This window comes from Oncorhynchus gorbuscha, linkage group LG02 (genome assembly GCF_021184085.1).
Source record: "Oncorhynchus gorbuscha isolate QuinsamMale2020 ecotype Even-year linkage group LG02, OgorEven_v1.0, whole genome shotgun sequence".
NCBI classification, from domain to species: Eukaryota; Metazoa; Chordata; class Actinopteri; order Salmoniformes; family Salmonidae; genus Oncorhynchus; species Oncorhynchus gorbuscha.
The window spans coordinates 32,001,618-32,028,188 of record NC_060174.1 but is presented as its reverse complement, the minus strand read 5'-3'; the positions used below and the strand labels follow the sequence as shown (position 1 = coordinate 32,028,188).

At 43.2% G+C, this 26,571-nt stretch overlaps 1 protein-coding gene across 1 annotated transcript in view; it reads left to right on the top strand.

Annotated features, from left to right (window-relative positions):
• Positions 1-26,571, top strand: part of LOC124000925 (solute carrier organic anion transporter family member 3A1-like) — a 57,885-nt gene that overhangs the window by 26,024 nt on the left and 5,290 nt on the right. Inside the window, exons 3-6 of the mRNA XM_046307611.1 lie at positions 23,803-23,901; positions 24,452-24,739; positions 25,954-26,118; positions 26,279-26,477. Of these exons, the coding sequence (XP_046163567.1) occupies positions 23,803-23,901; positions 24,452-24,739; positions 25,954-26,118; positions 26,279-26,477 (751 nt within the window). The remainder of the gene's footprint in view (positions 1-23,802; positions 23,902-24,451; positions 24,740-25,953; positions 26,119-26,278; positions 26,478-26,571) is intronic.

Below are 26,571 nucleotides of genomic sequence, written 5' to 3'. Positions count from 1 at the left end.
TCCAGACTTGGAACCAACCTCCTGGTAGAGAGGTCCTGGAAAGCAGGGAGCTTGGCCCCAGTGAGGCACTGGGCCGTACTCACCACTCTCTGTAGTGCTTTGCAGTTGCCGTACCAAGCGGTGATGCAGCCAATGAAGATGCTGTCAATTGTGTAGCTGTATAACTTTTTGAGGATGCTACATCATTTCAGCCGCCTGAGGTGGAAGAGCTGTCGTGCCCTCTTCACAACTGTGTGTGTGTGTGTGTGTGTGTGTGTGTGTGTGTGTGTGTGTGTGTGTGTGTGTGTGTGTGTGTGTGTGTGTGTGTGTGTGTGTGTGTGTGTGTGTGTGTGTGTGTGTGTGTGTGTGTGTGTGTGTGTGTGTGTGTGTGTGTGTGTGTGTGTGTGTGTGTGTACCATGTTAATTCCTTGGTGATGTGGAACCAAAGGAACTTGAAGCTCTCGACCTGCTCCACTACAGCCCCATTGATGTGGATGGGGGCGTGCTATCCCCTCCGTTTCCTGTAGTCCACGATCAACTCATTTGTCTTGCTGACATTGAAGAAGAGGTTGTTGTCCTGGCACCACACTGCCAGGTCTCTGACCTCCTCCCTATAGGCTGCCTCATCGTCGTCAGTGATCAGTCCTACCATTGTTGTGTAATCAGCAAACTTGACGATGATATTGGAGTTGTGCACCACTGTGCAGTCATGGGTGAACAGGGAGCACAGGAGGGGACTAACCACACAACCCTGAAGGGTCCCCGTGTTGATGGTCAGCGTGGTGAATTTGTTGTTGCCTACCCTCATCACCTGGGGGGGGGGCAGCCCGTTAGGAAGTCCAGGATCCAGTTGCGGAGGAAGGTGTTCAGTCCCAGGGTTCTGAGCTTGGTGATGAGCTTGGAGTGGACTATGGCGTTGAATGCTGAGCTGTAGTCCATGAACCACATTCTTACATAGGTATTACTTTTGTCCACGTGGGTGAGGGAAGTGTGGAGTGCGATAGAGATTGCGTCAGTTGTGGATCTGTTAAGAGCGGTATGCGAATTGTTGTGGGTCTAGGGTGTCTGGGATGATGTGAGCCATGATCAGACTTTCAAAGAATTTCATCCTATAGATGTGATTGGAGACCTGATCAGTTGAGGGGCTATTTTGACAAATATAGGCCACACTAAATGATCCCTCTCCTTAGGTTACCTCAAACTGGACATTGGTTCAAGTGACTGAAAATATTTGCCTTTTAAAAGAGCTGTTTACGGAAGGGTATATAGTTTTATTTGACTGGCTATATTGCATATAGCTTTAGAGATTTAGTTGTGTACAACAGTTATTTGTTTAATGTCTAGTTAAATGACTCTGTGCATGATGATGGCACAGGGGCACAGTCACAAGTATCAGCATAGAATTTGCTGCTCTGTGCTGCATTTGGGCTTAAAATAGCTGATGTTGTCCACTTTATGTGATGCTTTCAACCCATCAGCAAGCCCTGACACTGAACTCCCATTCAGGGTTGTGATCTCTTTGAGGTTTACTGTATATCCACACAGACACAGACACTGGACTGCAGGGGCCTGCAGGAGACTGGTTAGTTTGGCCCAGCACTTGAAAACTCCCCCTGAAATTCCTGAACCAGACTTGTGTCCTCAGGCTAATGCACAAAGGTGCAAGTTGTAGAGAACTATGACACTCAAAGGCACTCGCATATTTAGGCTCATAGCCCTACAAGGGAAAGGCATGTTGGAGTGTGCTGTTTTAGTAGAACACAGTATGGAGTTGGGAACATAGATAATAAGGATAAATGGAATGATAAGTTTATAACATTAATGTGCAACCACAGTTTTCTTTTATTAGCCTTTAAACTACTACTACTAGTTTGATTTTTATAGCCATCAATTGCCTCATTAACAGTCACCCATATTAGTAGACTTGTTGCATTTCAAACTTCACACTTTGTATAGGCTACTTATTGTAATGAAAGATATAAGCAAAACCGCTTGCGATAAGTGGTCTGTGTGGTCGGTGTCGATAATTTTGGGTTTATCGTCCCAGCTCTAGCATAGTATTTTGTACAGTGTTGCAGTATGTGTGTGTCTGTGTGACGTTTCCCAAATTGCCTACGCCAGGTCATTTGCTGAAAGGAATGGTTATCTATAAAGTTATGCTTATTATTGTTTTTTTATGTATTTCAAATGTACACTTTTATTTTCCAGTCAGCTAAATAAAATACCAGACTTATCACTTCCACAGAAAGCCTCAATCCCCCTCCTCTCCTCCTGACCTACACAATACTGCACAATAACTAGCTAAAACACCCTGAGCAGCAGGCTGGTTTACATGCTGATGGTTTGACGTGAGTGGTGTCTAGGGGGGCAGCAGTAAGCAGGATGATCCTGATGTATTGTAATGGCATTTGACTATGAGTTGAGAGCCTACTTTAGTTCTTTGGCTTGTTATTTAGGTCAACATAGTTGTGGAGTGTTGTACTGGTAACATTATGACAGTTGATTAACATATCATCCCAAATGTGAAAAAATGTGCGTGGTCAACCTCAAAACAGGACAGTTAGGAAGTTCTCAGTTAACACCTGTGCTGTTTACAAAACAACTGACTGAAACCCAACCTAAATCCTTATGTTGAAACAATGATCCTGTTGCACAAACTATATGTATAAGACCATGTGTGTCTGGAGGCATATCCGGACACATCAGTAAGATACATTTGTCTGTGTTTAACTCGGTCTAAAGCAGATGCCTGCAGAACAACATGTTGACATTATGATACACCATAGCCTGAAGACTTTACAGGCCAGGCAGGGTAATGCTGTTAGTTGTGACTGGTAGACAGGATGCAGATCGGGCTAGGCCTAATCCCCTCTTATACGGTGTACTCGATGAAAATAGACGTCCTCACCTAAGTTTACTCAGCGGGTTCGTCCGTTATTTGTCCTGTTTGCTTGGTCTGAGCGGTCACTGTTGACATCCCTTATGAAAAAATATTGCAGTCAGAGTGCTGTATAACTGCAGTTAGAATGCAGCATAACTGCAGTATGCTGCAAATACAACAATTTACTGCGGTAATTTGGCAGTGTAACTGCAGTTACAGTGTAGTATTACTGCAGTACACTACAGTTATTCTGCAAATAGTTTATTCAAAATACCACAGTCAACTGCAGTTACAGCAGTCTTTTTTTTGTAAGGGATAAATGCGCTTTTTACCAAACTAATGAATGACACTCCCACAGTCTGTACTCTTTTGGACAGGTTGGTTGTATGTTTGAAATGGTCAAGTACGTTACAGCAAGGAGAGAAGCCATTTTAGTGGCTGTGAGAGACAGAGAATGTGGCAACTCTGAAGACCTATGTCCTTGAGCAGGGCATGAAATGAGCATCTCTATTCCTGTTATAATTACCTCAGTTATCCTTTGGGGTTGGTCAGGGGACCTTGCATAACTAATGAGTTACAGGGAATCTCCTAATATCAATGAAACAGCTGGCAGCTACTGCAGAAAGACAGAGTCCAATCAAAAATGAATGTCTACCAAACAGTGTTGTTGCTGCTGATTCACCTCACCAGTGGCAGCACTTTCTCACACTGCTTCCCATAGGAAGATTCAAGACAGTTTGCTTTGCGCTCATATCAAACAACAGTAAAAATGCTTTCATTAAGTTCTGATTACCCCTCTGTGACACAGGGATGGTGCAGCCTGCTCCGTCATTGTGTAGACAAATGTATTTCAGGTAAGACATATAGTATGTTTCCTTTCAAAATGTTACAGTACAGTATGACTCAACGGCACAAATGTAGTAATCTATTTGAAGTCTCAACCAATATGGATATTATCCAGGGCTGTTCTAGCTTTTTTGGGTACCCTAAACAAGATTTTATTGGATGTTGCATGTTGTGTATTCTATTATTCTAACTAACAGTTAGTTGAGATCCCCAAAAGCGGTTGCTTATGTTGCTTATGTCTAGAAACGACACTGATATTATCACACTATTCTATGGGCTTGTCACGCCTGCTCCCGCTCTCCAGGCTGCCCTTCATTACACATACCTGTCACCATCATTACGCGCTGCAGTGCTCATCGGACTCACCTGGACTCCCTCCCTTTGTTGATTGCCCCGTCTATAACTGTCTGCTCTCCCATTTGTTCCCGGTGTCTGCACTGATGTCGTTATTTTTCCCCTGTCCAGACGCTGTTCCTGTCCTGTTTCATGTCCGTTGTTCATTAAATGTTCTCCCTGTACCCGCTTCCGGTCTCCAGCGTTGATCCTCACAGGGCTACCATTTGATAACCAGAGGTTATGGCATCTCACCATCTTCCACCTTCTTATTAAAACCTCTTGAAACTAGGGGGCACTATTTTCATTTTTGGAAAAATAACGTTCCCAAAGTAAATAGGCTATTTTGTCAGTACAAGATGCTAGAATATGCATACAATTGACAGCTTAGGATAGAAAACACTCTAAAGTTTCCAAAACTGTAAAAATATTGTCTGGGAGTATAACAGAACTGATATTGCAGGCGAAAGCCTGAGAAAAATCCAATCAGGAAAGGAACTCTTATTTAGAAAGCTCTGCGTTCCTATGCATCTCCCTATTGAGCAGTGAAATGGATATCAACCAGATTCCTTTTTCTATGGCTTCCCTAATGTGTCTAGTGTCACAATATATAGTTTCAGGCTTTTATTTTGAAAAATTAGCCTGAACGACAACATTGCGTCAGTGGTCAGTTGGAGGCTCTCAGAGTGATTTGTGCGTAATAGACAAATGTGGTTATTGTTTCTCTCTTTCCTACTAAGAAGCCACCTGTCCCGGTTGATATATTATCAAATAGATATTTGAAAAACACCTTGCGGATTGATTATAAAAAACATTTGCCACGTTTCTGTCGATATTATGGATCTAATTTGGAATATTTTTCGGCGTTGTCGTGTCCGCAGTTTCCGGTGGATTTCTCAACCAAACGTGAAGTACAAAAGGAGGTATTTCGGCTATAAAAATAATCTTTATGGGACAAAATGAACATTTGCTGTCTAACTGGGAGTCTCGTGAGTGGAAACATCCGAAGCTCATCAAAGGTAAACGATTTAATTTGATTGCTTTTCTCATTTTCGTGACCAAGCTGCCTGCTGCTAGCTAGGCATAATGCTAGGCTAGGCTATCGATAAACACAAATGCTTGTCTTGCTTTGGCTGTAAAGCATAATTTCAAAATCTGAGATGACAGGGTGATTAACAAAAGGCTAAGCTGTGTTTTAATATATTTCACTTGTGATTTCATGAATATGAATATTTTCTAGTAATATTTTTTGTCCGTTGCGTTATGCTAATTAGTGTCAGTTGATGACAATTCTCCCGGATCCGGGATGGGTAGTTTGAATGATACATTCAGAAATGATTGAATGTGGAGCTACTAAGACCACCGAAAATATAAATACATGCTCTAATAAAACCAGGGTGCTAGCAGCAGCTTGTAAATTATGTAATGTGAAGATGATGTAGAGATGTTTGGACTTTTTGATGCGTTATGTGTTGACGGTCAAGGAAGTCAGCTCTCAGACCCAAATGATATCAACTCAGGGTCAGAAGTGAAAGTGAAAGTTGCTCTCTAAGGAATGCTGGGTTAGGGTTTCTGGGTGAATTGTTATACGCTCCAGTATTTATTTGCCTCTGATATATTCTCATGAGTGATTTTTAAACTCTTTCTAATATTCCCATGGGAATCCTACATAGAAAATTAGAATGTTTCATTTGATACAGTATAATACTATATTTACCACAATAATTTATCGTAATAACTTCCTCATGTACAACAAAAGTGCATAAATAATATAATTAGCAGGGTATTGTTCTGGCTGTAGGCTTCTAATGTCAGCTACACTGACATTATATCTTCTAAGGCTGTTTGGGGTATTCAATTAGAGCACAGTCAATTTTCTAACCAGCTCAGTAATGTGTGATTATATTTTCCACTCAAAGGCATACAGTATACTCTCCATCTGACAAGAAATCAAAGTCAGTGTGATTTACATCTCTTAATACAGTGGTGAGCTCTGAAAACAGACCCATGTTTCACTAGAATTGATGCTGACTTAATCACCAGTCTGAATGGGACAGACTCAAGCAACTGTGAAAACACCCCATCTCCTTAATAATCCAGGTTGAAAAGAACTGTAGGCTACAACAACATTTATGTTACTAGGTTTATCGTTCAAATACGCAATACGCAATACCTAAAATGTTAGAATGTTATTGCACTGCAATTTTGGTCTGTATGTTAAGGAGTCTTAATTTTATTTTAATATACTATATTTCATACCTATTTTCTCTTAGAATGTTAGAATTTGAAAAACATTGGTGGAAATGTTTTGTTTGAAAACAGATAACTTCATAGGTAGGGCATTGTTGGAGAGCTAACATCAGCAGCAGTTGAATACAGAAGTTTGGCAACTGTCCATTTTGGCAACTGTCCTTTCCTTGTTAGAAAAGCAAAGACTCATAATGTATTTAGTTACATTTCCCCTATCCTAGACTACCCTTAACAAAATGACTTGACAGAACAATAAGGTGCAGTTTCAGTGCACATTTAGCTCAGTGGAGAGAGAGGGAAGAGGAAACGAGTTGGGCGAGACCAGGGAGCACATTGTGTAAACTATATGTGACAGCTCTAGAAAATATGGCGCTTTCTCTCTTCACATAGCTCCGCATTCCCCAGAAGTATGGTGAAGTTGTGGATACAATTTTTATGTCTGACAACCGCCCTTGGTTGGGAGTCTTATAGAGCAACACACAATTGGCCCAGTGTCGTTAGGGTTTGGCTAGGGTAGGCCATCATTGTAAATAACAATTAGTTCTTAATTGACATGCCTAGTTAAATAAATACATTTTGAGGAAGTAGATAAATTCATTGCCTAGATCCTGAAGTATCCCTTTAATCACTCCAGGCAGCAGGAGTTCACTGTACTTAACACTCATGGCTTTATCTTTATCTGAAGGTCAATAGAAAGTGATATTACTGAAGCGAAAAATGTTACAGTAAACTAACATGTGTTTTGTGTCCCGTCCGGGTAGTTGTACAAATGCCCTCCAGCCCTTCCTCACCTATACATTGTGTTGCTTTTTTGTGATACCCATCCGGTGTATACCCTAATTCAGAAAGGTCTCAGACTCTGAAACACTGGCAGTTGGCACTAGCTTAAGGATGATCTCTGTCTCTGCCTCTCAATCTGGTCCCATGTGAAATTGTGCTGGGCTGGGCAGGATGTTGCTTGGCCTCCCACGTTGCACTGCGTCCCCAAGCTCTAACTGAGCTCAGGAGGATTACTCTCCTGGATGCTTAGTAAACTTGAGCAGGATTAATGGAGGGAACAAGGATTGCCCTCTGCAGAGAGAGCAAGGCAAAGAAATGAACTAAGGCTAACGGCATAAGCTCTACGGGCTATTAGGTTCAGCAGCCTTTATTATGTTCACACTTCCTTATATTTTTCCCCAACGTGTAGGCTAATGATCGCTAGCCTGTATTTAGAATATAAATGACTCATATATAATGAACAAAAATATAAACATGTAATAATTTAGTTACAGTCCATATAAGCAAGTCAGTCAATTTAAATAAATTCCTTAGGCCCTAATCTTTGGATTTCACATAACTGGGCAGGGGTGCAGCCATGGTTGGGCCTGGGAGGTCATACAGTAGGCCCACCCATTTAGGAGCCAGGCCCACCCACTGGGGAGCCAGGCCCAGCCAATCAGAATGAGTTTTTCCTCACAAAAGGGCTTTATTACAGACATAAATATGCCTCAGTTTCATCAGCTGTCCGGGTGGCTGGTCTCAGATGATACCACATATGAAGAAGCCAGATGTAGAGGTTCTGGGCTAGCATGGTTACATGTGGTCTGCGGTTGTGAGGCCGTTTGGACGTACTGCCAAATTCTCTAAAACGATGTTGGATGCGGCTTATGGTAGAGAAATCAACATTCAATGCTCTGGTAACAGCTCTGGTGGACGCTCCAAGCTTGGCACACCTGTATTTCTCTGGTGGACACTACAAGCTTGAAACACCTGTATTTGGGGAGTTTATCCCATTCTGCTCTGCAGATCCTCTCAAGCTCTGTCAGTTTGGATGGGGAGCGTCGCTGCACAGCAATTTTCAGGTCTCTCCAGAGATGTTAGAACAGGATCAAGTCTGAGCTCTGGCTGGACCACTCAAAGACATTCAGAGACTTGTCCCGAAGCCACTACTGCGTTGTCTTGGCTGTGTGCTTTCGGTCGTTGTCCTGTTGGAAGGTAAACTTTCCCCCAGTCTGAGGTCCTGAGCACTCTGGAGCAGGTTTTCATCAAGGATCTCTCTGTACTTTGCTCCATTCATCTTTCCAGTTCAGTTTGTCCAGGCGACCAGCTCAAAGAAGAGTCTTGGTGGTTCCTAACGTCTTCCTTTTAAGAATGATGGAGGCCACTGTGTTCTTAGGGACCTTCGATGCTGCAGAATTTTCTTAGTACTCTTCTGTGCCTCAACACAATCTTGTCTCGGAGCTCTTTGGACAATTCCTTCAACCTCATCGCTTAGTTTTTGCTCTGACATGCACAGTGAACTGTGGGACCTTACATAGACAGGTGTGTGGCTTTCCAAATCATTTCCAAACAATTGAATTTACCACAGGTGGTACCAATCAAGTTTACCAAGTTGTAGAAACATCTCAAGGATGATCACTGGAAACAGGATTTTCCTGAGCTCAATTCCAAGTCCCATAGCAAAGGGTCTGAATACTTATGTAAATACGGTATTTCTGTTTTTATTTGTGGCATGGGGAGTGCTTGTGTGTAGTAGAGGTCTTCATGCGTCCAACAGACCCAAAATTCAGAGATCCGACCCGGGACCTCAGACTTTTGTCTCAGATCTGGGTTGGGTCTGATATAATTGCCACAGGTCTTGAGTATGTGCAATTACAATTGAGTTACTTCCTGGACCCGATTGGACCTGTCCTCTGTTAATTTAATTTGTCTGAGGTGATGAGAACTGCGCGAGCTTGCTATATGTGTCAGCCAATTGCAACTCAATAAAACATATAGTTTACAGTGCCTAGCAAGAGTATTCATCCCCCTTGACGTTCTTCCTATTTTGTTGCATTACAACCTGTAATTTAAATAGATTTTTATTTGGATTTCATGTCATGGACATACAAAAAATAGTCCAAATTGGTGAAGTGAAAAGAAAAAAATTACTTGTTTAAAAAAATTATACAAAATAAAAAACGGAAAAGTGGTGTGTGCATATGTATTCACCCCCTTTGCTATGAAGTCCTTAAATAAGTTCTGGTGCAACCAATTACTTTCAGAAGTCACATAATTAGTTAAATAAAGTCCACCTGTGTGCAATCTAAGTGTTACTTGATCTCAGTATATCTACACCTGTTCTGAAAGGCCCCAGAGTCTGCAACACTACTAAGCAAGGGGCACCACGAAGCAAGAGGCACCATGAAGACCAATGAGCTCTCCAAACAGGTCAGGGACAACGTTGTGGAGAAGTACAGATCAGGGTTGGGTTATAAAAACAAATTGAGAAACTTTGAACATCCCACGGAGCACCATTAAATCCATTATTAAACAATTTAAAGAATATGGCACCACAACAAACCTGCCAAGAGAGGGACACCCACCAAAATTCACAGACCTGGCAAGGATGGCATTAATCAAAGAGGCAACAAAGAGAACAAAGATTACCCTGAAGGAGCTGCAAATCTCCACAGCAGAAATTGTAGTATCTGTCATAGAACCAAGTTAAGCAAGTTGTCATTTTGTAGTGGACAAAGCTGGACTGCATGTGTGCAACACGCTATTCAGGTTTGATGCAATTTTCTAACTTTTATTTATTTATTTCTGTATTTTTTATTATTTGTTTTATCATTACTATTATTGTGTATCATTATTTTTATAGGGCTGTTTAAGAATTAAAAAAATTCCTTTAAATATGCTAGAAGTGTTTTGTTTCATTGTGTTAAGACATTCGTTGGCTAGTTTATGTTTGAACTGTCTTTTACATTATTTGCTCCGTATTTAGCTTAAGACAGGTTACAAGTAGGCCTGTTGTAAAATAAATGGCATTAGCCTATTATTGTAATTTGTTGGGATGGCCTACGGTAAGCACTTGCCTTTGTTGGTAATTGATTCAATATGAGCCTGTTCAAAACTTTTGTGATGATTTAAACCAGTTCTTAAATATGCAACACGTGTTTTGTTTAATTCTGTTGAGCCATTTTAATTTTCAAATGAAGTTCCATCTGTAATGGCGCGTTTGCCGCAATATAATATAATTACCAGTAGGCATACTATAGGGCTAATAACACTCAAACCATGAAAATAAAATACCAAAGGGTTAGATCCAAAAGTTAATTTAATGCTGCAATATAATAACCTGTTTGAATGTTCCCTATATACAATGACTTGACTTACTTTTGATATTACCCTAATAAAGTTAGGAAACTTTTGTGAAGGTTTGGTGTTGTATGGCTATTATTAGGCTTAGCTACTGCAGGCCAATGAAGGCCCGTGCACACCAGGGCTCCAACTGACTCTGACAGTTGAACTTGATGTGAATAAGAATGTTTTAGGCATACCAGAGTTACTCCTTTAATCTTGAAATATAATTATTATGTTAATAAAAAATATTCTGATCGAAAATTAACAAATTAGCCTCGTTCTGTACACATACAGTTGAAGTCGGACGTTTACATACACTTAGGTTGGAGTCATTAAAACTTGTTTTCAACCACTACACAAACGTCTAGTTAATTGTGACAATACAGAGGCGGATGCAAGATGCAAGCAACGATGGTTTAATGAATACAGTTTACAACAGCAACAGGACAGACAGACTGTACTCAGACGGAATCCGACCCAGGGACTAGGGCGCATCTTCCAATGATAGCGTGCTGAGAAATCCAGGGGAGTGTGTCCGGATGGGTAGGAAGGAGCACAGCAGATAATCCACACAAGGGCGGCGAGAGAAGAGCACAGACACACGACACAACCTCAGGGAAGTAACAACGATCTGACAACAAGAAACACTGGTTACAGAACATATAAAGGGAAGATAAGTGGTTCCAGCTGGCGCAGACAATCAGGCCGAGATTGGGAACCACGCCCACACAAACACGGGAGAGAGAGAGAGAGAGAGAGAGAAAGAGAGAGGGAGGCAGTGGATTCATGAACCGTGACAATACCCCCCCCCCCCCTGTCGATTGAAATCGATAAGGGAGTGATCCAGAATGTCCCTAGCAGGTACCCAACTTCTCTCCTCCGGGCCGTAACCCTCCCAGTCCACCAGGTACTGGAATCCGCGTCCCCTCCTTCTAGAGTCCAAAATACGATTGACAGAAAAGGTGGGTTCCCCATCAACAAGTCGTGGCAGCGGGGGAACCGGGACCGGCGGGTTAATGCGTGCCTGAAACACAGGTTTTATTTTAGACACATGAAAGGTAGGATGAATTCTCCTATACGCCGGAGGAAGCTTGAGCCGGACCGCCACCGGACTAATGATCCTGGAGACTTTGAACGGGCCGATAAATTTGGGGGCAAGCTTGTTCGAAACGGATCGGAGTGGAATGTTCTTAGTAGAAAGCCACACTCTTTGGCCAACGACGTATACCGGAGGCTTCGACCGGTGGCGATCGGCCTTAGCCTTGGTGCGCGCCCCCACCCGGAGAAGAGTCTCACGGGCTCTGCTCCATGCGTGACGGCACCTCTGGATGAAAGCGTGAGCAGAAGGAACAATGACCTCGGACTCCGTACTGGGAAAGATAGGTGGCTGGTAACCTAAACTACACTCAAACGGAGAGAGACCCGTAGCTGCCACTGGCAACGAATTGTGAGCGTACTCAACCATAGAGAGTTGTTGACTCCAGGAAGAGGGATTCTTAGAAACCAAACATCGCAACACTCTCCAAATCTTGGTTGGCCCTCTCCGTTTGACCGTTGCTCTGGGGATGAAACCCTGAAGACAGGCTGACACTCGCTCCCAGTAACCTACAAAACTCTTGCCAAAACTTGGAGACAAATTGGGGCCCCCTGTCAGAAACTACGTCCATCGGCAGGCCATGTAAGCGAAAGACGTGATCCATGACAGCTACCGCTGTCTCCTTGGCAGATGGTAATTTAGGCAAGGGAATAAAATGAGCCGCCTTCGAGAACCGGTCCACCACGGTCAACACCACCGTCTTGCCCTGGGAGGGCGGGAGGGCGGTAACAAAATCTAGCGCGATGTGGGACCAGGGTCTCGAAGGGACCGACAGCGGTTGGAGTAACCCATCTGGGGGTCGATTAGAAGTCTTCCCAGTGGCACAAACCAAGCAAGCCAAGACAAAACTGTGAATGTCACGAGCCATCAGTGGCCACCAAAAGCGTTGCTTAACCAAAAAGCTAGTGCGGCTGACTCCTGGATGACACGCTACGTTGGATCAATGCCCCCACCGAATAACATCGGACCGACACCCCTCCGGCACAAACAACCGATTAGGCGGGCAACCGGGCGGAGACGTTACCCCTTCTAAGGCCGTTTTGACCCTTGATTCAACCTCCCATGTGAGTGTGGATACCACTAGGGTCCCGGGTAGGATGCACTCGGGAGTGGATGGGCGTTTGGAATGGTCAAAAATGCGAGAAAGGGAATCGGGTTTGACATTCTTGGAACCCGGGCGATACGAGAGAGAGAAGTCAAAACGTCCAAAAAAGAGTGCCCACCGCGCCTGCCTGGAGTTGAGTCGCTTGGCAGTTCTGATATATTCCAAATTTTTGTGATCGGTCCAAACTATAAAAGGTACCCCCGAACCCTCTAACCAATGGCGCCACTCCTCCAGTGCTAACTTCACTGCCAACAACTCTCTGTTGCCAATGTCGTAGTTGCGTTCCGCAGGTGATAACCGATGGGAAAGGAACGCACAAGGGTGCATCTTGTTGTCAGAAGAGGAACATTGGGAAAGTACCGCACCTACCCCCACCTCTGAAGCGTCCACTCTACTACGAACTGACGCGAGGGATCGGGAGCTATGAGGATGGGAGCCGAAACGAAGCGGCTCTTGAGTTTGGCGAATGCTTTCTCGGCTGTATCGGACCACCTGAACGTCACTCTGGGGGAGGTTAAGGCGGTAAGAGGAGCGACTAGCTGACTAAAGTTGCTAACGAAACGCCGGTAGAAATTGGCGAATCCCAGAAACCTCTGTAGGGCCTTACGGGAATCTGGGCTTGGCCAATCCACCACAGCCTTAACCTTGTCAGGATCCATGCGAATACCTTCAGTCGAGACGATGTAACCTAGGAATGGAACGGATTGTGCATGAAAAATGCATTTCTCTGCCTTGACAAAAAGTCCATTCTCCAACAACCTCTGAAGCACTCGTCTGACGTGCTGAACGTGTTCCTGGAGAGAAGAAAAGAAAATCAGTATGTCATCCAGGTAAACATATATGAACTGATCAATCATATCTCTCAGCACGTCATTGACGAGTGCCTGGAAAACCGCTGGGGAGTTGGATAGCCCAAAAGGCATGACCAAATATTCGAAGTGCCCTCTGGGGGTGTTAAACGCAGTCTTCCATTCGTCCCCCCCCCCCTTATGCGAACCAAATGATATGCATTACGTAAATCCAACTTAGTGAACACGGATGCTCTCTGTAACCTTTCAAAGGCTGAGGACATCAACGGTAAGGGATAGGTATTCTTCACTGTGATGTTATTCAACCCACGGTAATCAACGCAAGGACGCAGAGATCCGTCCTTCTTCCCCACAAAGAAGAACCCCGCCCCCGCTGGAGAAGAGGAAGGACGAATGAATCCAGATGCCAGAGAATCAGAGATGCATCTCTCCATAGCCTCCCTCTCAGGAACAGAGAGTGAATATAACTTGCCTTTAGGCGGAGACTCACCTGGCAATAATTCTATTGCACAGTCATAGGGACGATGCGGAGGAAGAGAAGCAGCACGGGACTTACTGAACACCTCCTTCAGGTCGAGGTATTCAACGGGCACGTTAGACAAATCCACTGCCTCCTCTAGAAACACAGAATCAGACACAGACGAACAGGCAGACACTAAACAGGACTCAAGACACTTGTTACTCCACATGGATATAGAGTTATGACCCCAGTCAACTCTGGGGTTGTGTTGGGTGAGCCAAGGGTGGCCGAGAACTAATGGTGCAAGGGGTGAGTCCATGAGTAGAAATGATAGTGTCTCAGTGTGATTGCCAGAAGTGATGAGTGTGATAGGTTCAGTGGTGTGAGAAATGTTGGGGAGTTCTTGACCATTGAGAGCGTTGACGGATATCTTGTGCGTGAGTGAGGTGATAGGAATCTGGAGTTTGTGAGCGAGCTTGAAGTCCATGAAATTACCCTCTGCTCCTGAGTCCAGTAAGGCTTGGGTGTCGTGCATGTGGGTGGCCCATCTTAGTCTTACCGGGAGGAGAGTAGATGATGAGGTCTTCTCTGTGGTGACACCACCCGATAGTAGCCTCATGTTTACTACCGGGCCTGATCTTTTACCGGGCAGGAGTGGATAAAGTGGCCCGCTCTACCACAGTAGAGAGAGTCCTTGGAATCTCCGCCTCTCCCTCTCTTCCCGGGAGAGGCGAGCTCTCCCCAGCTGCATGGGTTCGTGAGCGGAGGCTGAACTGGCCGTGTTCCCGCCGCTGGCATGCCCGCCCTCCGTGTCGTTATACGGTCTGTTAGGGCTTGCTCGGCGGCCAATACGACTCAGACGAGCGTCGACCCTCAAGGCTAGTTCCACTAGTCCATTTAAACTCCTGGGAAGGTCCAGAACATAAATCTCCTTCTGGATCCGGTCCTCCAGCCCATGCAGGAACATGTCCCACTGCGCCTCCTCGTTCCACTGACACTCTGCGGCCAGAGTGCGGAATTGGATGGAGTATTCCGATACTGAACGGTCTCCTTGGCGAAGGTCAGCGAGTAGTCTGGCCGCCTTCCTACCCGCCACGGCCCGATCGAAGACCCTTCTCATCTCCTCGGAGAGTGTCTGGAAAGAGGTGCAGCATGGGTCCTGGTTCGCCCACACCGCCGTTCCCCAAAGAGCCGCTTTGCCTGATAGCAGTGTGAGTACGAATGCTACCTTAGACTGTTCACGGTTGAAGGTCCGTGGCTGCAACGAGAAATACATGGAACATCTTGTAAGAAAGGCTCTGCAATAGTCAGGATCACCTGAATAACCCTCTGGTGTCGGTAGCCGTGGCTCTAGCTGGGAATCCGGCTCTGGCGGGGCGGGTTGAACTGCCGGTGTAGGTGGCGCAGCGGAACCCCTCAGATGTTGTAATTTTTGGATCAGCTGGGATACCTGCGTCGCAAGGGCTTGTACTGCCCGACCTGTGCTGGAGATGTTCTCCTCTTGTTGATCCATTCTCGTGATACTGCGGGAAATGAATTCGGTCAGACTCGTTGAACTCGCTGCATCCATGGTCTGGTCAGATCGTTCTGTGACAATACAGAGGCGGATGCAAGATGCAAGCAACGATGGTTTAATGAATACAGTTTACAACAGCAACAGGACAGACAGACTGTACTCAGACGAAATCCGACCCATGGACTAGGGCGCATCTTCCAATGATAGCGTGCTGAGAAATCCAGGGGAGTGTGTCCGGATGGGTAGGAAGGAGCACAGCAGATAATCCACACAAGGGGGCGAGAGAAGAACACAGACACACGACACAACCTCAGGGAAGTAACAACGATCTGACAACAAGAAACACTGGTTACAGAACATATAAAGGGAAGATAAGTGGTTCCAGCTGGCGCAGACAATCAGGCCGAGATTGGGAACCACACCCACACAAACACGAGAGAGAGAGAGAGAGAGAGAGAGAGAGAGAGAGAGAGAGAGAGAGAGAGAGAGAGAGAGAGAGAGAGAGAGAGAAGAGAGAGAGAGAGAGAAAGAGAGAGGGAGGCAGTGGATTCATGAACCGTGACATTAATAAACTATAGTTTTGCAAGTTTGTTAAGACATCAACTTTGTGCATGACACAAGTATTTTTTCCTACAATTGTTTACAGACAGATTAGTTAACTTATAATTCACTGTATCACAATTATTAGTGGGTCAGAAGTTTACATGCACTAAGTTGACTGTGCCTTTAAACAGCTTGGAACATTATGTCATGGCCTTAGAAGCTTCTGATAGGCTAAATGACATAAGTTGAGTCAATCGGAGGTGTACCTGTGGATGTATTTCAAGGCCTACCTTCAAATTAAGTGCCTCTTTGCTTGACATCATGGGAAAATCAAAGGAAATCAGCCAATACCTCAGTTAAAAAATTGTAGACCTCCACGAGTCTGGTTCATCCTTGGGAGTAATTGCTCCAAACCTGCCATAAAAAATGCCAGACTACAGTTTTCAACTGCACATGGGGACAAAGATCGTACTTTTTGGAGAAATGTCCTCTGGTCTGCTGAAACAAAAATAGAACTGTTTGGCCATAATGACCATCTTTATGTTTGAAGGAAAAAGGGGGATGCTTGCAAGCTGAAGAACACCATCCCAACCGTGAACCACGGGGGTGGCAGCATCATGTTGTGGGGGTGCTTTGCTGCAGGAGGGATGGGTGCACTTCACAAAATAGATGGCATCATGAGGAGGTAAAATTATGTTGATATATTGATGCAACATCTCTAGACATCAGCCAGGAACTTAAAGCATGTTCGCAAATGGGTCTTCCAAATGGACAATGACCCCAAGCATACTTCCAAAGTTGTGGCAAAATGCTTAAGGACAACAAAGGCATGGTATTGGAGTGGCCAACACAAAGCCCTGACATCAATCCCATAGAAAATGTGTGGGCAGAACTGAAAGAGCATGTAGGACCATGGAGGCCTACAAACCTGACTCAGTTACACCAGCTCTGTCATGAGGAATGGGCCAACATCCACCCAAATTATTATGGGAAGCTTGTTTACGGCTACCCAAAACGTGTGACCAAAGTTAAACAATGTAGGCAATGCTACCAAATACTAATTGAGTGTATGTAAACTTCTGACCCACTAGGAATGTGATGAAAGAAATAAAAGCTGAAATAAATCATTCTCTCTACTATTATTGGGACATTTCAAAATTAAAACACATTTGTGATCCTAACAGACCTAAGACAGGGAATTTTTAATTGGATTAAATGTCAGGAATTGTGAAAAACTGAGTTTAAATGTATTTGGCTAAGGTGTATGTAAACTTCCGACTTCAACTGTATGTCTGTGCAGTAGATAAGTATAAAGAAATGCATGTCTGTGTCGGGAACATGGAGCCGGCATATCTCTGACAATTATTGTTTTAAAAACAATAGGCTATAAAACAATAGGCTATACAGTTTTGATTTTGCTACACATCGAAACATAATTCATTGTTTTTTTGTAATTTGCTATATTCCGTTTTTAAGGACACATAACTGTGGATCATTTGGCCAATATCACTTGTTTATTGATCGTGCTGGCAGCGCCCAATCTGAGGTTTCTTTTTCTCTCTCTTTCTACTCTCGGATCTGAACAGGTTTCTCGGATCTGAACCAGCACGGACTATTTGGTTCTGTTTTCCTTGGGCCTTTTCGGAACAGGTCCTACTGTCCTTGGGTCTATTCAGAATGGGTCTCTTTAATTTAAAAAAATAATTTATGCATATTGATTCGGGTGGGAAAGCCACAGGTCCTTTCCGGATCACCTGTGAAGACCTGTAGTGTGTAGGCTTATGTGTTTTATGGTTGCATAGCTTTGAAATGTTTGTCTCAAGAGGTTTCATTTGGCTCTGGAGCACAGGCGGCAGTGGCACTTTAATTGATGAGGATGGGCTCATAGTAATGGCTGGAACAGAATTAATGGAATGGTATTGAACACATCAAACACATGGTGTCCATGTGTTTGATACTATTCCATTCACTAAATTCCAGACATTATTATGAGCCGTTGCAAGGCTGCTCACTGCAAGACTGTGCAAGGCTGCTCACTGCAAGATAATCACTGCAAGGCTGTGGGTAGTATAACTTTTTCATTATATCTCGGTTTGATTTGTCTTATCTTAGCAATTTCTTCTCCAGCTAGCTACATAGCAAGGCTGCTCACTGCAAGGCTGTGCAAGGCTGCTCACTGCAAGGCTGCTCACTGCAAGGCTTCTCACTGTCTCTTTGTGACCTGCATTATGTTTTAGCATAGATGTTAAGTTCCCTATATAGGAGACTTTGAGTGGTTCTGGACCGGTTGCGACGGATATTTCTGTGTACAGCGCCCTCTGTGAACGTCCCAACATCAATTGCTTTAGATTCCCTAAAAGCGTAGGTTGTCCCGACTCATATGCACTATTCTTGCAAGCGCAGCTGTGAGGTTCACAAACGCAGGGAATCGTCTCTTTGAATAGTGAGCGGCACGTCACATTTTCTGTCCTATCCAGACAAAAGAACAATTTCCTGTGCCTGTGAATCTCGTAGCTGCAATAGCGCATATGAAACGGGAGACTAGCTGATACAACAATATCAGTTTAATCTGTAAACAACTGTAAAAAAATACAAATCAAATTAAAAGGTTGTTTAGGAAATCTGTTCCCAAATATTCCCACAAATAAAATAAAAATACATCTGTGATCATGTCTCAATGTAATCAAGGTATAAAATGACTATTTTCAAATACTTTATGGGCTTAGTTGTGGTCAATTTGCAGTGTACAAATTATTAGAATTATGTTCCGGGCCCCCCGACCATCCACTCTAACAAAAATGTAGTTGCCTACCCATGCTCTACCAAGAGTAATTCACAGGATACATACATTCTTGAACAAAATACAACAAAAATAAATGTATTTGTTTTGTACTTGTTCCAAAGGGGATTTCAGACGCATTTAAGGGAAATACTATGGACGTTTACAAACAAGCCCATTTGGCTCTGACCATGGCTTAATTAAGATCTATTTCATTAAACAAAAATGCCCATGCCCCTAGCATAGTATTATATAGCAGTTTTGTCTTAACTGCTTTCATGAAATCAATGGAATTATTTTTCTAGTTTAAAGTGTTTCAGATTTTATTTCTCAATTGCTTGTACTGTAACCTCCCCATGCAGAGTAAAATGCTTTCTATCACATTCATCTATCAATGCACAGATCTAGTGGAAAGACTTGAAGTTTGTAAACATTTGAGCTGCTTCACCCACAAGATGGGTGGGAATAACCAGAGGCCATGCTAAATGTAAAGACATCCGCATGCTTCCCAGCCGAAACAGTTCAGGGAGTGAATTACAGGGAGTGAGTTAAGTACAGGGAGTGAATTTAATAAATAAACGAACATGGAACAAAACAAGAAACCCGAGTAGCGTACAGACATGAAAGAGATCAACAGAAACAATAACGCCTGAGGAAAGAACCAAAGGGAATGACAGATATAGGGGAGGTAATCAGGAAGGTGATGGATTTGGGTGAGTGTCATGAGGCACAGGTGCGCGTAACGATGGTGACAGGTGTGCGTAATAATGAGTAAACTGGCGACAACGAGCGCCAGAGAGGGGGAGCGGGAGTAGACGTGACATCGTGCATATATTAAGACAACATTTTCTGATTTTTGTTTTGTTTTGGACTTTGGTGAGGGATATTTTGGCTGTTCGGGCTCAGTAGTGATTGTTCAATAAAGTCTTTGTTGTCGTTCAGTGAGAGACGACTCGTTTTCATGCAAAAAATGTCATTAAGAAATACTGCACCAAACATCTTAGTTAGATGTCAAATTGTGCAACTAAATTAATGACAGATTTCTTGAGTTATTTTACATTCATTCTGACTATTTTGACGAAGTGTATACCGGCTATGGCGTCTCAAAATGGACAAACGGTACTATTACCATTTGTTTCTAATTTTTCAAGCAAAGGTCTTTTAAGGGAGTACGTGAGCACATTCGTTCGGTTCGGCTAGGTGAAGCAGATATACCAATGAAGACAGACTTTTTTAGGAGAAACTGTAGCATCTTGTTATACATGCTAACTGGCCTGTTGTGCATCAAATGAATACTGTGCAGGCACTGTTTCAAGTGTTTCCTTAGAAACAGCGAGTGTTGTCTCCTCATAGCAACAACACCATCCTTGCTTTCACCACAGGAAACCTCATAGAGGAAACTCAGTTAGTGAAATCACCTTCCAGGAGATGACGGTTAGGGTGAGTCTACAACTACTCACAGGCTAAAAGTTTCCACCTCTCTTAAACCTGTATATAGCCATAATATTACATTTGAAATCTCTCTATTCCGTTGGAACTTTTGTGAGCGTAATATTTACTGTTTATTTTTGATTGTTTATTTAACTGTTTTTAAATGATCTATTTCACTTGCTTTGGCAATGTAAACATATGTTTCCCATGCCAATAAAGCCCTTTGAATAAAGCCCTGAGAAAGAGAATTAGATGGGGGCTGCCTGCATGTCCTCTGTTGCAGAGGAGTAGGCTCATGTGGTGCACCTTCCTGCATGGAGAGAGGAACAGGGCGTGTTTTTGCTCATCCTCAGAGATTTTTTTCTGACAGCTCAAAACAATAAAACCTCTCCTAGACCTGAGTATCTGGCCATCTCATGTCTTCCAGATAAGACTCCCTTGGAGTCCCAGATACAGTACTAAGAATATCTTCTGCTCACTGCTATTTCCCTCATCTGGAACGGTTAAACCAGCAGGATGACAATAACATCTTCTCAATACAAGGTATTAAAACTGTCAGATGCACAGAACGCGTGGTCCTTGATAGGTTGAAATATGTTAGGTTCATGACATGTACTGTGCACCAGATGTAGGATAGTTGAGTGTGATTACCAAGGTGACTGTACTGTGTTTCTGTAAGCACTCAGAGGCGGAGAGTTTGGTGGAAACTTTTAGCCTGTGAGTGGTTGTGGTCTAACCGTCATCCCCTGGAAGGTGATTTCCCTAACTCGGTTTCCTCTATGAGGTTTTCTGTGGTGAGAGCAATGATGGTGTTGTTGCTATGAGACAACATTCTCTGTTTTAAGGAAACGCTTGAAACAGCACATGCACAGCATTCATTTGAATTTTTAATCCTAAAAAAGTCTGTCTGACTGCATAAACAATTTCATTGGTATATCTGCTTACTGTGCTAACTCTCCTGTTATTATAAAAAATGTACAACAAAAATGTACTATTTTGAGCATAGTTTGTTCCATGTAGTATTTTTTAAGACATCCACTTACTATAGAACACCATGGTGAAGCTACCAGTGATGATTTGGTGCATAAGTTACTGTTTCACTGGAATTGATTTGTAGGCTATCCAATCCCAGTAAGAGATGGCTTCAGATCAGCAGTTGTTGTTACAGCTGGTTGGAGAAATAGACAACATACTGTACTAGACTAGAGCCAAAGTGATTGATCGTAGAGTAATCTAGGAGGCCTATGTGTGATACATGTTGTACGATTGACTTAGTGATATAGTCACTCTGGAACAGGAAAATGATCCTGCTGTACAATAGTGTTTTAAGGATACATACATACAGTAGCTCCCACTATGCACAGACGTCAGTTCAATGTCTAGTTTTCATTTACATTTGGTTGAGTTGTCAACTAGCGTGAATTCAACGTGAAATCAACTAAAAATGTCACCATGTCATAGGATTTAGGTTCAAAGTTGGGTGAAAAAAAACACAAAATTCCCATATGTTGATGACGTTCTGCAAATCCAGTTTTCCACATTGATTCAATGTCATCACATAGATCTTTTGGGTTGAAATGGAAACAATGTTGATTCAACCAGTTTTTGCCAAGTGTGCTGCATCTATATTTGCCTTCAACCAACAGACCACGTTGGCCTTTACCGCCAACCTTCCAGACAACCAGGGTTTGCCTTAGGTCTCAGGAAGAAGCAATATATTTTTGTTCCAGCTTGACAACCGTAAAGCGAACACTCTAGACTCCCCTCTCTTTATCCAGAAAAAGTCACTTGATTTGTCCTGTGTTATGACAGGAACAGTGTGCAGTACTTTATTGCTGTGCATTGCCTTGCGTAAGATAAACATAGTCATTTATTGAGAGTATAACTTTATAAGCAGCTAAGTAAAACATAGCCTGTGGGATATAATGAATAGGTGGGCAGTATGGTGGTGTGGTCAGGAAGCAGGGACTCATTGTCAGTGTTCACAGGGATGTACATTATATACAGCTTTGACCTGAGCCAATGTAATTAAGTGAATGATGAAACTGACTCATTCATTGGCTGCTTGAGGTGTATGCGTAACATCTGTCATGCTGACTGTAGCTGTGGTTCCTATCGGCAGCAGTGCTAAGGCCGACCCAGAGCCAGCACGGGCTAATGTCAGGTTCAACTTAATGGGTCTCCCGCTCCCTACCTCCACCACCTCACTTTGATGGACCACAACTGCAAAGGGAGCTGGGATAGCAAGGAGTGCTACTGCTTTTGAGTATCTCTGAATCACCCTAATTAGTCAACCAGCCCGAGCCTAATGCCACACCCGCTGCTTAAGTGTTTTCAGTACTTGCTAGAGAGGATTGATTTGTGATAATCAAGAACATTTGTTTTTTGTTTGCACATTTTCTAATTTAATTCCAGGAAACACATTGCTCGATTGAAACATTTTAGGGCTTAAACCCATTATGCATATTAATCATGTTGGGATGAAAAGACTTCTTACTATCTGTAACTTATTAGTAGTAAATATTTAATTGTATTATTTGTAACAATAAACGTTTTTAATGTGACTACTACCATGCATTAGTGGGAAATGTGAAACACACTCTGCAAACATACTGTATCTTGTACAGACCTGATGAAAATGAACGAACCACACTTCTATCTTCTGACATTTACAGTATCTATGGTTTTTGGGCTGTGAATCGACTTGTGTTAGTTGAAGTGCTGCCTGTCTACCCACCTCCCATTGTCTGTCTGTCCGTCAGGCATTTCAATCAGCGTCTGCCAAAGCTCAGTATTATGCTAAGCAGGATTTTATTTCAGGAATGACATGACCATGGGCTTTGAGCCTCCCCAGCACAAGACCCAACTGGCCTGTGCCTGAGCCTAAGCCAGAGCAGGACTGAGGGGGATCAGCAGGAGGCTCTGGCGAGTATCAGTTGGTCCAAGAGCATCCTTCTGCTCGTACCCAAGTTATCCATATTATCCATTGCCCTGTATAGCACTGGCTCACTAACATATTCAAATGTGTTTTTATGTTCCACTTTGAATGGATCAATTTACACTAACTGAGATGTGTTGAAAGGTGAAACAGGATATTTGGAGGCCAAATAGAGCCTCCCAGGTCCTCATGAGCTCTGGCCCTTTGTCTTCCCCTGTCTGTCTGACTCCCTGTGCCAGGCTCTCACCCTCTGACAATCAGCACTTTAATGAGGATTTGTGGTCACACAGTGTTGCTCCAGCTGGCCACACTGTTAGACTCAGGCTTTTTTGGAGTAGGTTTATTTTAGTAGGTCAACTGAATCTTTTTCATGATGTATGTAGCTAGCGCAAGTATATGTTTCTCTCCTTATTGTATGGCATCATCAGTGATGATGATTGTCAAGATCTGGATAGTTAGGATCAGAGCTGATACACATATTTAAGTGTAGTTCAATTCAGCTTCCTTAAAGCTGATACATTTGTTTTGCATAATTATTTGCATAGCATGCATTTAAAAAAATCCGCTCTGAGCTTGCCTCATGCTGCCCTCTGGAAAAGGCTGTGGATTAGTGAACAAGGTGCGACACCTTGTGGTTAAATTAAGAATTGTTATATTTCACCCAGGAACTGGTGATAACTTGTTCATACCTGTGTTGTCTAGTGAACTAATCTCTCCATGTCATCCCAGGGATCGTCTTTTCTACTCTGGTGTTTGGACCTGCCTGTGGTTTCCTCCTGGGGTCCCTCTGCACCAAGTTCTATGTGGACTTTGTCTTCATCGACACAAGTAAGTCACTGGGAAATACAACCGACCTCACCTCACACCAATACTGTGGAAAAAAACACAAACAGAGCACAGGCTATACAAAACTGCATTCATTAAGAAGTTAAATGAACTAGCAATGCATGGAACTTTCTTCCATCTCATATTGCTCAAATAAACAGCAAACCTGGTTTAAAAAAACAGATAAAGCAACACCTCACGGCACAACGCCTCTCCTCTATTTGACCTAGATATTGTGTGTATGTATTGATATGTAGGTTACATTTAAAAAAGTATTTAGTTCTGTCCTTGAGCTGTTATTGTCTATTGACATTCTGTATTATGTCATTCTGTATTATGTTTCATGTTTTGTGTGGACACCAGGAAGAGTAGCTGCTGCTTTTGCAACAGCTAATGGGGATCCTAATAAAATACCAAATAATTAGAACTAAGTAGTGTGCTATTCAAGGTTGACCAAAATAACATTCATCTGTAAATTAATTATGGGGAAATCACTGAAATATGTGTTTGATGTTAACAATACTTGTATGTGTTTTTTTCTGTCCCTCCACAGGTAAGCTGGACATTACCTCTGATGACCCTCGGTGGATCGGAGCCTGGTGGGGGGGCTTCCTCCTGTGTGGTGCCTTACTCTTCTTCTCATCCCTCTTCATGTTTGGCTTTCCCCAAACCCTGTCAGACCGAGAGAAGGACAGGGACGGTGGAGGGGAGAGTGAGCAGGCCATGCTCCCCTCTTCCTCTCTGCCCCTGGACTATAATGAGATGCCTAAGTCCAGCAACGGGGTGGGACGCAACAACCATGAGCCCATCAATGGTCCCACCTGCTTTCAGCAGCTCAGAGGTGAGAATTGTTTTCTGTCCCTTTATAGTACATGTAGTATTTGTGCAGTTAAATGAACAATTGTTATGCTATTGTTTATACCGTATCACGTCACTTATTCTCCATCTCTATCCCACCATGATTTGTTTGGCTATTATGTGCCCACACATAGTTCCATACAATACTCATGTCAATGGTGGAGAATTCAGTGTATGACCAAATAAACATAATGTAGTCCCCACAAACTATATATTCATTTAACACCTGTGCAAGAGAGTAGACACTAAATGGGAACATTTACCCCATCAATGTTGGGGTACAAATCTCAGTACCGTATATGCTTGTATGGGTGTCACCAATCAACTACATTACACGTAAAAACAGCTTCAACTAGCACCACCGATTCTATATGGCTAGCCAGTCTACCAGCTTAAAGGAACAGAAGTTAGCATTTAGCAGACTTTTTATAATCCTGAAAAGGACAACTTGTAAATATTATGCAGCAAAAAAAGCAATACATATTAAAATCCGATTTTAATAACCACATTGTGGGCTTGTTAGAACACATAAATCAGTACGGATTTTACTAATGTCGATTTTTTGAATGCCTGCCAATGATGGTGTCTTTGGGATTTCCCCCATAAGTCTGCGTTTCATTGACCTCTTTACAGCATGTATGTTTTTTTCTAAAAAAAATAAAGATTTTTTTTAACCAAGTTTCAGATGCTGTTTTGTAAAGTGTAGACCAGGGCTCTCCAACCCTGTTCCTGGAGAGCTACTGTCCTGTAGGTTTTCACTCCAATCGTAATCTAGCCCACATGATTCTAATAATTAGCCAGTTGACAAGCTGAATCAGGTTAGTTACAACTGGGGTTGGAGCGAAAATCCACAGGAGGGTAGCTCTCTGGGAACAGGGTTGGAGAGCCTGGTATAGACTATTCTCTGATAAGCCAGGGGTAGTGTATGATTTATGCTGTCTGTTATGAGAAAATAAAGGGAATTAAATCCTCTGCTTCCACAGATACTATTTAACTTTTTACTAAATATGAAGAAAGAGAAATATACATCTACATGAGATTACAAAATGTTTTCAGATTTTGATATTACCGTTACTCCAGTTAAATCCAGTTTTCAAAAATATATCAGAAATAGCAAACGATAGTTAGACTTGATAGCAGTTGTCTGTGTCCATGTGGCACTTTGAAATTAAGGATCTCTTCATCTTCGCTTCTCAGTGATCCCTAAGGTTACCAAGCACCTTCTGTCAAACCCGGTGTTCACTTGCATCACGCTGGCAGCCTGTATGGAGATCGGTGTGGTGGCTGGCTTCGCTGCCTTCCTGGGGAAGTACTTGGAGCAGCAGTTTAACCTCACCACCTCCTCAGCTAATCAACTACTAGGTTAGGGCTAGTGGCAAGCACATGCATGACACACACAAATACACACAGCCACAGACCCCCTGGTGCAACACAGTACACAGGGAGCAGTACAGTGAGAAGCATCAGTACAGTATATGAGAAGGTGATAAGGTTAACATATGGCGGTATTAACTCTCTTCAGGAATGACTGCCATCCCCTGTGCTTGTCTGGGGATATTCCTGGGGGGGCTTCTGGTCAAAAAGCTGAACCTCTCAGCGCTGGGGGCCATTCGCATGGCCATGCTGGTCAACCTGATCTCCACCGCCTGCTACGTCTCCTTCCTCTTCCTTGGCTGTGACACAGGGCCTGTCGCTGGGGTGACCGTCGCCTATGGCAACGAGTAAGAACAGCCTGTACCTACACCACTGGTTTAGCATATGTAATAGCAGTGCTTCTCTTGGGGGAAGGGGGTTTGATGAAAGTAGGAACAAAGT